This window comes from Leuciscus leuciscus (assembly GCF_965113295.1).
Source record: "Leuciscus leuciscus genome assembly, chromosome: 20".
NCBI classification, from domain to species: domain Eukaryota; kingdom Metazoa; phylum Chordata; class Actinopteri; order Cypriniformes; family Leuciscidae; genus Leuciscus; species Leuciscus leuciscus.
Genome location: NC_138744.1, coordinates 30,923,069 through 30,935,325, shown reverse-complemented (window position 1 = coordinate 30,935,325; position 12,257 = coordinate 30,923,069). Strand labels below are relative to the sequence as shown.

Sequence of the window (12,257 nt, the reverse complement as noted above, 5' to 3'; positions counted from 1 at the left end):
AGCCCCTTGTAAACAAGCTCACCTGATCAAACGCTGGGTAAATGTAGTCGGCGAACTGAATCTCTGCTATAGCGGTGGCTCCTGCAACAGCTGCACCAATCCCAAACCCCACAATGCCTTGCTCACACAGCGGGGTGTTAAATACACGGTCCTTACCTGTGAAGAAAAGGGTACATGTCAACCTACTCTGGACTTATCAGCGACTAAAAATGTCTGTGTGCGACCATGAAAATATGTTTAGGCACACTTGTACGCCCTTACACGTACGTTACGCATCAACAGTGACTTTTCGCACTGCGATTGGTTGCTTTTAATGCCAGTCAACCAAGCCGCGCGAAAACGTTTTGAGACGACTGTGGCGTTGAAATTGTCTGGTGTTGGGATGAAGAGTATAGCATTTTACTTTAAAAGTTCTGTCTCAAATGAGGCAGAAAAGAGTAGCTTCGAACAAAACGAACAAGATGTTGAACAAGAACAAGATGTTGGCGCTGTTGTTCCTTGTAAGAGGCAGAAAATGACAGGTAACGTTAAACAGTACAGGCTCCAAAAAGAATGGCTAGACGCTTTTCCGTGGCTACAATACGAACAAGATAAAGATGTGCAAATACTGCAAAGAAGCCGGTGCAGAATTAGCTGGGCCAACAATGTTTGTGTGCGGACAGTCACACTTCAAGCGAGAATCGCTAGTGAGGCACGGCAATTCCCAGCACAAGTGCTCCTAATAAAAGTTACCGTAGAGCCCTGCTTATACAAGGCAAAATGAGTATGTTTTTTTATTTATTGACATCTTCAAAACCAACGACAAGATGCCAGCTACAAGCAATCTGTCGACACTAAATGTGAAAATGGGCCATGACGCAACAAGGAAATTACAAATCACAGCCAAACTCTGCAGATGAAAAGTTAAAACTCAAAAGACATGCCTTGTGTTTTCATGACCACCATGATTCAGCTTTTAGGGGATATTTTTATGTTTTTTACATTAGTAGTACAGGGCAGGACTGAACTAATTAAAGCATCAACCTCAAAACATAAAATCTGCTGAAAATATATTTTTTTCATAATTGAATTGGATTGCAAAACAAAACAGTACAAACACACAAAATCAGGGAAACACAGCCTGTTTTTCGCCTCCCCTTTGATGCAACAGAACCACATGAAATGGTCTGTATATTTAGAGTGGAAAGTTATTTTCATTCAAATCAAAGCACATGAGCGTCTCCTCCTCTGAACCTTCGCTAAAACATGAATCTACTGAAGACGTAATACCTCTGTGAAATCACACATGAAACCATTTTTATACAGAATAACAGCGGTTAAAGGATTGTTCTGGGTTTAATTCAAGTTAAGCTCTATGGACCCAGCGGTCACATGCTGCTGATTACCACACTAAACCAGTGAAAATCGATGGTTCCATGAAGCTTTAAAGAGGACCTTTTTTTTTTCACATTTTCAACTTTCTTTAGTGTGTAATGTTGCTGTTTGAGCATGAATAAGGTCTGTAAAGTTCCAAAGCACAAAGTCCCTCCAGCGGGAGTTATTCTCTATATCAGTGTCACTGTTTCTGAACTCCCTGAAACCCATTGTAGCCTTGAGTTTTCTTCTGGGAACAAACATGTCAAAACATTCCTCATTTAAATAATTCATATGCAAAATAAAGGGGCGGGGCATGGTTGAGTTAGTTAGTAGTGTGTTGAAACTGGCGGTTATGGTAAAGGACGAGACATTTCCCAAACAAGCTCAAAGTGGTTGACCAATCACAACACACTGATCCGGTTGACCAATCAGAGCACATTGTGCTTTTCAGAAGGAGGGGCTTCATAAAGAAGGAACTAAACAGAGCGTTACTGACAGACTGTGAAGAGAGGTGCTGCAACAATGTGAAGAATAATGTGGGGTTTTTTTCTTGAACGTTCAAGCATGAAACTATTCTTGTAGACCCGAAGCTACAAATTTGTATGCACATGCTTAGTGAATAAAACCCATTGTTTTGGTTGTGCTTCGGCGCTGCGTGGTTGAATACGGTTCTCCTACTGCTCATAAAACATTCACTGCTTGGCTTAAGAGATACAACCAGTCAAGCTGACTAGCTGAAGACGTTACTGTAGATTTAGCCATTGATAGACACAGTACTACCTTGAAAATAAATTACAGCACAGCGCTACAACAATGAACTCCGTTTGATATGAATACCTTACTCTGTGTCACTTTTGACAACTTCTCATATCCCTCAGTTCTCACCATCTCCGAAAAGCCAAGCCAATGTTGATTCTTGTTTTATTACGAGCTCTTTTCTCCAGCAGACTCTCCTCTGTTCAGCGTTTGTTTAAAACAGGGGATTCCTTGGAGATTTGAGATTTAGCTGCTCCATGTCAATCTTTCTTATATTTATGGATATGACAAGACACTCATGGGCGAGTGACGCAAGTACACAATTTCCCACGAAAACCATCCCACTAGATCTAAAATACAAACATTTATAACAGGCTTACCATAGTGAATTAGGGTAAGACAAAAACACATTTTGGAAGAAGGATTGATGATGTCTTTGAAAAAATAGTGATTTAAAAAATAAAATAAAATAAAATAAAATAAAATAAAATAAAATAAAATAAAATAAAATAAAATAAAATAAAATAAAATAAAATAAAATAAAATAAAATAAAATAAAATAGTGAACCCTTAACAAAAATACAGGAACAAGTCAAAATGATTTTGTCTGGTCACATGGGCAGATCACATTGTATTAATTTAAACCTTGAACAATTCTTTAAGAAATTATGCAAAAGACGACGAGTTTGCTGTTATTTCAGAGTTTTAGTATACTGTAAGATATCAGTCACCGTCCTTGAAATGAACCGTCTTTGTTGAATAAGGTATTTTGAGTAAGGTATGCATTCAACAGGCTGGTGATGGGCATTTCAGAGATAATACAGTATTTACCAGCCGCAGTCTGTAATCCACTTCACAGAAAGCAATTTAAAGCAGATTGCAGACCGAAGGAGCGGACAGCAGTGGCCCTGCATTACGCCCATGTGTGCGTCACTCCACGCATTGACCTGTGCACGGGTTACCGGCACCGCACAGGGAAGAGGGCACAGTCTCTCTCAAACGAGTGGCATGAAAACCCTGTTCCCGTCTAACGAGTCAGAATGGAAAATAATGATCCCTCTCAAAGGTCAACACCTCTGACGTCAATAACACACAAAAGGCACCCACGCGGCAGGAGACATATTGGAGTCGTGGATCTGTGTTTATTTCAAAACATCACAGAGTGCCTCTATATATAGAGCTTCTGGCCAAAACGAGTGGCAAACAGCAGATGTGTTTTTTTAATCATTACCATAATGTCTGTTTTCCCCTTTCTTAACTGAATATGCCACTCTCGTTATGCAGCTGCATAATTTAACTATTTATGGCTTATGAAACCTGTAGAGGGGGTTCTGTTCAATCTGAATCTACTTCATTTACTCTTGCACAATTAATGAAGCTGAACAAATTGAACGAGAGACATCAAATGCACAAACATTCATCCTCCTCATGATGATGTTCTACTGAAAGTGATTTTAAATTTGGCTCAAAGGAGCTTGAAATCCATACATGAATATCCAGAGGAAAACACAGTAATCAATGTCAAATGCAGAAATCGCACCACAAGTTACGACAAAGACAACCTGAGTCAATTATTATTTTCTCTATTAAACAAGTCAGATGTTTTTTTAATTAAAGGAGCTACATGTAAGAATTTTCATGTATTAATTACTTGTTTATTGCCAATGTGTGAACATCTTGTAACAAGACTTTCCCCGACCTCCTAGGTTGTCTATGAAAGCCTGTGGACTGATTTTTATGTGACTGCCTTGGGCTGGTTTTACCAGGAAAATAAAAAGGATGTGACGTTTACACACTCGTCTATCGTCTCAAAACACTTTATAATCAAACTAACAATATTTTTTTTATCATTTACAGTCTTTTTAAGATGCATCAAGATTTTTTAAAATGTGTTTAAAGGGATAGTTCACTCAAAAATGAAAATTGTGTCATCACTTACTCAACCTCGTGTTGTTCTAAACCTGTATGGGTTTCTCTGTTCTGTTGAACACAAAAGAAGATATTTTGAAGAATGTCGGTAACCAAACAGTTGATGGACCCCATTGACTTCCATAGTATCTTTTTTTTCCCCACTATGGAAGTCAATGGGGTCCATCAACTGTTTGGTTACCGACATTCTTCAAAATATCTTCTTTTGTGTTCAACAGAACAGAGAAACCCATACAGGTTTAGAACAACACGAGGTTGAGTAAGTGATGACACAATTTTCATTTTTGAGTGAACTATCCCTTTAAGTCTCTCTTATACTGACCAAAGCTGTATTTATGTGATCAAACACAGTTAACACAGTAATATTGTGAAATATCACTGCAATTTAAAAGAACCGTTTTCTATGTGAATATATTTTAAAATGTAATTTGTTCCTGTGATCAAAGCTGAATTTTCAGCATCATTACTCCAGTCTTCAGTGTCACATGATCCTTCAGAAATCATTCTAATATGATGATTTGATGCTCAAGAAATATTTCTGATATTCAATGTTGAAAACAATGCTTTAATATTTTCATTGATTTCTTTTATTTCTGGATTCTTTGATGAACAGAAAGTTCAAAAGAGCATCGTTTATGTTTTGTTTTGTTTTGCATATGTTAATATTTTCCCATTTTTATTCGTTTTTTTTATGTCTATATAGATTTAGTTGATTTAGTTTTTGTTATTTTATTAAACAACTAAAAAGTTGTTTATATATTAATGTTTATTTTATTTCATGCAAATCAATATTTTTGTTATGTTTTAGTTTTATTTGGTAATATTTGATTATTCTCCCAAAAAGGAAGACATTTTTATACAAAATTGGGAGAAAAAAAAAGTTAAAAAATTTCAAAACATTTCGCAATTTATATTTCCAAATTGATAACTGACACCCCTCACACATACTTGCTTACTCTTTACTGTGTGTAGGCATTTTTTTAAGTATGCAGAACTTGAGCAAGTATTTGATAGTGAGTAGCCAGAGCTTCAGCCAGGAGCGTGACAGTGTGACATCACCGCCATCTAGTGTGAGAACACCAGACACACAGATGAGGATCTTTCACCTCATGTGACCTACGAGCAGACATGAGAATATACTCACCATATTTATCTCTGAGGCCGACGGTGCATCGAAACACCCCACCAAACGCCACATCCTCACCAAAAATCACTACGGGAGAAAGACATTTAATATTAGCACTTGAGACCTTTCAGTTATTGTCAGTTAGATATGAAGAGAATAAAGCCTCGTTCAGACTGTCAGTCCAAATCAAAATGTTGTGAATTTCCGATTGGAATTCAATCTTATGCAAGTGTGAACGGCAAAAAAAATTTAAATTCTGATTTATACAAATCCATTTCAAGCTTCATTCATATGTGGTTTGAAGTCCTATTCAAACCTCATGAATTTCAGAAAATTCATTTCAGTCTGACTGCTGTGATCAGATTTTGTGCATCATATCAGCCCAAATCATCGTTATGTGTCCTGACGGGTCTTGGACAATTATAAATCATTGTGCGCAATCTGAAGTTTGACCTCATGTCCCTCAAACACAGGCTCTGTTTACTCCTGGTATTGAGATGCGTTTTGGTCAATCGAATCACAAGTAGACGAGGGAGAGGCATTCCCGTTCACACCTGCTGTTTTAATCCGTCTCTTTTGTCCACTTTTAAACACTTCTGTCCTGATTTCTTCAAGGGGAGGGTCTATGTAAACGTATGTGTTTTTCAGATCTTTAGATCTAATGGACGAAATAAGTTTGAGCAATTTACATTTGATCGTGACCGAAGACAATGGAAAAACATACGCAGAGTTTCTGAGCTTTTGTTTCTGCTTTGACAGCCGGAAGATCAGCCGAACACTGTGAGTGTGTGTTAGAAATCAGGAATGGTGAGAGAATATTGTGCTTGGTACGTGTTTCCTCTTCAAACCAAACTTGGGTCTGCAGTCGACAAAGTTTAAAGCCCGTCTGGCTCGTCTGGCCATTGCTTCATTAGAAGTGGTAGTCCAGTGCCGTAATGTAGGACAACACTGCAAACCTCTCCATGTTGTTTTTGGCATATGCCCACCAACCCAAAGGCATTGCCATAGAAACCAACAAAGATATTCCAGAAAACATAAAGAGTGCCATGGGACACACAAATCATATCTCTGAACAGTTGTGATTCATGATGTGGACAGGCAATCATTTAGATCAGACTCCAACTGGACTTGGACTGACAGTGACCGAAGGCTAACAGAGAACCTCTACTCGTACCTGCGGTGGGATCACTGGCAAGCGTGTTGTCCAAGGCACTGGTTACTGACTGGAATAAATTCATCTTCTGTGTGGGGCCTGTAGAGACAGTTCAAGTCAATCCCACAGTAATGTCTCATGTTTCATAACAGCTTTAAACACTTATGCTATTATTCTGGGGAATACTCTATTTTGGGAGAAACATTTCTTTTTCACATATTTTGCGTTCTCTCGCAAAACCTGTTGTGAGCTCGGACAAACACAAGTCCTTTTGGCATGCTTATAGAGACCAATTTATATTATAAAGCTCGTCTTGAGGAAAAGTGAGTTGTAGCTCGTTGTCTACGTTACTATGATTGTAAATGGGTGTAATTTGTGTTTTAACAACGTTTAGCTCACGAGTTATTGATCCAGGAAGTTCGAATCTGTAAATATATTGCCAACTTCACTGAACTCCTTGTGCTGTTTTTATTTTTTGCGCAAAAGTTTTGCGAGAGAATGCAAGTTTTGAAGAAAAAATGTATTCTCCCAAAATCCCAAATACATTTTTTTCCCCCACCATGTCCCTTTAGGGGCTCCGTAGATCAGAACCCGGAACCACTGACACATTTGGTAGAAGTTCTACCACCAGAACTATTATGTAAGAAATAAGGTACGAGAGGCTGTGCTGTATCGTGAATAAGTAACGGCTGAAGGGTTCGCGTCGTGCCTGCAACCCCTTCAGCCGTTACTTATTCACGATACAGCACTTGCCTCGAGTACCTTATTGCTTTTATAAAACGGTTACCACACAATATTAAAGTAAAAAAATTAATAAAAAAAACATACTAGTGCAACTTTCATGAAGTTAAATCAATAAAAGCATTCCTTCCGCTAGAAAAAAAATAGTCACAACAACGTTCCAATGTGTAATATGCATGAAAGCTCAAATAAAAACAACAAACCGTTCTCAAACTTTGTCTCATTCTTTTTATTTTTTACAACACAATATTTGTGAAATTTCCTCACACAAATAGGCATGGCTCATCTCTCACACTCTCAGCATGAGAAAACGTAAATTTTTTTGTTTATTCCGTTATTTTGTCTCTGCACTAAACTAAATATTTACATAGCCTAAATAAAAAAACAAGGGCACATATTTTGATAGATAACAGTTAGGTCTTTAATCTATTTTATTAATGTTATTAATTTAGTTGCTAAAATGCTGCCTAACAAGAGATACTTTTTTATTGTTGTTTATTTAAATTTATTTGAACATCTCCGTTTATTGTGCACGCATTAAACATTTGTCTCATTTCAGTCGGCTCCACTGTGGTGATATTTAACGCGGTTCTCTTTAGTTGGGGCTCAGCACTGTCAGCACTGTTCTCTTACGAGAGGTTCTCTCGTACTGCGTAATAGCTTACGCTGGGGGAAAAACTCTTTTCCACGAGATATTGAAGCCAAAAATTATATACTGTCAGCAGTGTTTTCTGTTGCAGCAAACTTCACATTTCATTGCCCATTGGGTTTGCTGCACGGCATTTTTTTCATTACGAGTCTTATCACAGCTATTGACCAATCAGAATCGAGGATTGGAACTAACCGTTTTTTATATATATATATATATATATATATATATTTTTTTTTTTTTTTCTTTTTTTTTTTTCATACCAGGAATACGAATGCTATTTGTGGATCTATGTATTTATTCACTAACGTGAAGAATCTCGAGACTAACAATATATTGTATTATAGATATAGTGGATGTAAGGATGAAACTATCACATTAAACATGAGTTCTCAATGTACTATTGAAATTGATTTCTGTACATTGCAAACGTGTGTGGTTGGAACTACAGCTCGGGTTATGGTTAGAAGAAAAGTTTCTTGTTAAAACGACATGTGGACTTTAATAGATCATGCTCTTGGGTACAATAAGCACGCTAATAGCTTTATTAGCATCTTATTAGCAACAGTTCTTCTAACCCTAACTGATGGAGTGTGTAGCTTTTCATTTCTTAAACCACCATGTAGGAAGACATATAATGGCCATATTCCAGGATCAGTTTTTAAACAAAAAGAGCTGATTTTGCAGTCTGGATATTTTACTAATTCAAATGGGTGAGTTTTAGTTAAAACTAAAAACAAATATAATTTTAATGTGCTTTGATATGTAGAAAGGGAGAAATGTTAGCCTGTTAAATTTTCCTTTAAAAAATTACAATTAATAAAGGGAACTTTAACAATATGTCTTAAAAGTCAGTTTATAAGTGGCCCATTTTAGCAGATGAAGGCATAGTTTTTGATAGTTCCTTTTATTAAACCAGTACATTAACTTCCAAAGACTTCTGAATATCTATTAATACAACTAGTAAATATGCAGTGTTTTTAATAAAATATGTTCTTTAGGATGATAAATCTCAGCATCTTTTATTATACAGACCAGACACCAAGGTATATCATTCATGATCCCTTACTTGACCTTAGGAACTAATCAAATGATCTCGTATTATATGTCAAGCACTATTGTGGTCACGGTTTACAACATTGTGCAACTATAAACAAGCCTGACAAGCCAGTTTCCCCGACGCTCGTTTCTTTCAAGTACTTCCAATGGGCTCAATACGAGTTTACATTGTCAAGTATGTTTATATTGATTTCGGTTATGATTTATTCGGTTTATTATGAATATGAATTAATGATGGGAGCTTTTAGAGGTGAATTGCATGAACAGTTCACTATCTTGCAAGTATTGCAGAGCTACTGTAAAGTGTAAACAAGGGCATTTACCATACTGAGTAGTCACCGGGTCAGGGTGAAAGGTGAAGTGCGCTGCGTGTCTCCTCTGTGTTTTCGGCTCGGCTGTGCAGTCGGGAAAGAGTTTAAGCAGAGTTAGTCCCAAACTGCTGTGCACGCCACCGGTTAACCCGGTTAATGAAGACTTAACGCCTGAAGTTCTCCAGAAGAGCCGCGTCGCCGCCATGTTTGCGCTGGGAACCAAGCAGAAGCTGCGCGCTGACGTCAACACTCACATGGACTCCTGCTGCTCTGATTGGCTGGCCGCGTGGGAGGAGTTTTGATTGACAACCCACGGGGACCCCAACATGATCCTCCTCGATCCTAAAATTTAAAAGGCATCTCTATCTGTCATAAACACCCAATGTATACATTGAAATATTAATATTATACATTTAAAATTTGTTTCTGTTAAGTAAAATTATTTTCCACTCACTCACTATAGTAATGTATTAGTTATATTTAATCTAATATTTATATTTATCGATTTTATTTAATAGATCTTAATTTTTTTAAATCACATTTTACTCTTTTACTTATTTAAATCTAATTTATTTATTTGTTAATATTAAGCTTATTTCTCTAGATGTTTCCACTTCTAAAATGGTTTAATTTCAAACAAAACATTTTGGGGAAAATAATATTGTTTATTTGATTGATATTGTATTGGGAAATAATACTGAAAGTCATTATGGTTTTGGGTCCACAGTATCCCTTTCCATCCCATTTTTTTAAATATATTTCTTGAACAAAAGTCCTTGATGACATCACACAGGAAGTGACATCATCTTTGGTAGGAGAACAACAGTATACACAGAACCCTTTCTCAAGGAGGCATTCAACGCTCTTAATACAAAATCAATCAATATCCATTTTAATGGACATCTAGAGACGATAATACAGAAGCCTGTTTTTATCATTAATGAGCACTAAAATGTAACCATGCATTCTGATGAAATGGTGTCATACTGAAAGGGCTTTATGAGATATTAAATGCACTGAAGAACGAGATGGCAGTGAAAACAGGTTAATGGGGTGGTATAATGCCCTTTTCACAAGATGTAAAATACATCTTTGATGTCCCAGAGTGTGTATGTGAAGTTTTAGCTCAAAATACCCCACAGGTATTTTTATATAGCATGTTAAAGTTGTCACTTTTTGAGGGTGAGCAAAAACACCTCGTTTAGTGTCTGTCCCTTTAAATGCAAATGAGCTGCTGCTCCCGGCACAGGGGGCGGAGCTTCATGAGCTCCTGTCCTTTTACCTCACACAGACATGCACTGAAAATATCAAAAACTTTTAGCCTTTTATGTTCAAACTGGAGTCAGACAATGATGGAGAGACTCAAGAAGAAGTGACAACATGTAGAAGCATCAGGACATTTCTCAATGGTTAGTTGAAGAATTTATGTTGCTGATGTGTAGTATCTTCAAGTCATTGATTAGCATATTCTGTCTTGATAATATATAAATCGTGTTCCAGGTGCGGGGTTTATGTACATTTTAGGGTTAGTGATGTCACTAACCCAGGTGGAATGTGGTGTAGTCTCTACCAGCCGTTTGTTGTAGTCCTTAAAAAGCAATTTCTTTAAAAGAAAATATCTCCCTTTTCTTTGAACTTTTGTTCATGTTGTTTATGCTTCATCAGCAACATTACACAGTAACTAAACTTAGAAAAGTGAAATCATAATCAACCACCCCTTTAATGTGTCATATTGCAGTAAAATCAGAATTACTCCCATCTTGATTACAAATAAATACTACATTTGGAATATACCTGACAAGATGTGTTTTATTTTGTCATGTACAATTTCTTAGATTACATTATGTGGTCAAATAAAATCAGAAACAGTTAAGTAGAAATGGACAACAAACATGCATTTCTTTAAGGCATCTAGAAGCGTGACGGCAGAAGCTCAGCAGGTTTGAGGTGAGAGAAAGACGTGTCTCAGTGTCTCCTGAGTGCTTAGAAACAGTGGTTTTGAGTCCTGCAGGCTTCATCATCTCCAATCCTCATCATTTCCACAGGGTCTGAGTGGATGTTTTCACACATTCAGAAACATCTAACTTCCTCCCGCTGTTGCACATCTTGGCCAGGTTCTGCAGCGGTAAGTAAAGAAAGACGGTTTAAATGTAAATGTTGATCATATTTTTGCTTAAAGGTCAGCCAAAATGAAAAATGTCCTGATTATTTACTCACCCAGAGGTCATCCAGGAAGTGCATGACTTTCTTTCCTAAGCTGAAGAGAAATTTTGGAGGAAAACACTCCAGGATTATGGATTACACTCCCTCTAATGCATGTGAATTCTGCTCACCGTAGACCATTTTTGACTGTCCAAAATCCAGATTTAGGAAGCTTTAAAGGGCTCCACACAACCACAGCTGACAAATAAGGGTCTATTCAAGTGAAACAATCAGTCTATGCTCTCCTTGGTCCAGCTCTGCAAAGCGTATTCAAGTCGACCTCTGGTGTGATGAGAGCTGGATTCATTCAAGGTGAGCATTAGTAGTTAAAAAGAACATCATTATTTCGCTACAGAAGACCCTGATGGTTGTGCGGAGCCCTTTGAAGCTGCCTAAATATAGATTTTGGACCGTTAAAAAAGGTCTATGTTGAGCACCATTCACTCGTATTGGAGAAAAATCCTGAAATATTTTCCTCCAAAACCTTAAATTCTCTTCATCTGAGGAAAGAAAGTCATATACATCTTGGATGGCCTTGGGGTGAGTAAACCACTTTTTTGGGGGGAGAACCATTCCTTTATTGCACACTTTGTGTTGATGGATTTCCTATTGAAACAGAATGTCAGGGTGGAACCTTTTTAAAATAGTCCCAGACACAATCTTGGAGACTCTACATAGAGTTTAGCAGGAAGGACATTCTCGTTCTAAAGAGCATTAACAGAAGATAGAACATGGTTTCCAAACTTATATGAGCTGAACCCCTTCGACCTAAAATATCTACTTGAAGCCCCCCGAGATTTTAAACTAATGTTTCAATAATTTAACGACACATTTGCATGTTCGCGGTTCTCTGATGTCAGTCACATGCAGATAAATAAATTTTTTATCTTTTTTAGTAAGTGTTTTATTTTGATTGTTCTAAAATAACTTTGATTGAATTTTACAAATGAGATTTTCATAAACTCATGAAGCCCA

The 12,257-nt window shown here is 37.1% G+C and overlaps 2 protein-coding genes across 3 annotated transcripts in view; both read right to left on the bottom strand.

Annotated features, from left to right (window-relative positions):
- bckdhb (branched chain keto acid dehydrogenase E1 subunit beta) overlaps nucleotides 1–9,325 on the bottom strand; it is a 76,303-nt gene extending 66,978 nt beyond the window's left edge. The window contains exons 1-4 of the mRNA XM_082150433.1: nucleotides 9,093–9,325; nucleotides 6,342–6,419; nucleotides 5,186–5,254; nucleotides 23–156 (exon numbers count right to left, since the gene is read on the bottom strand). Of these exons, the coding sequence (XP_082006559.1) occupies nucleotides 23–156; nucleotides 5,186–5,254; nucleotides 6,342–6,419; nucleotides 9,093–9,285 (474 nt within the window). The 5' untranslated portion in view covers nucleotides 9,286–9,325. The remainder of the gene's footprint in view (nucleotides 1–22; nucleotides 157–5,185; nucleotides 5,255–6,341; nucleotides 6,420–9,092) is intronic.
- A 1,546-nt stretch (nucleotides 9,326–10,871) lies between these two features.
- ttk (ttk protein kinase) overlaps nucleotides 10,872–12,257 on the bottom strand; it is a 33,197-nt gene continuing 31,811 nt past the window's right edge. For both annotated transcript variants that reach the window (XM_082150272.1, XM_082150273.1), the window contains exon 25: nucleotides 10,872–11,197. In XM_082150272.1, the coding sequence (XP_082006398.1) occupies nucleotides 11,114–11,197 (84 nt within the window). In that variant the 3' untranslated portion in view covers nucleotides 10,872–11,113. The remainder of the gene's footprint in view (nucleotides 11,198–12,257) is intronic.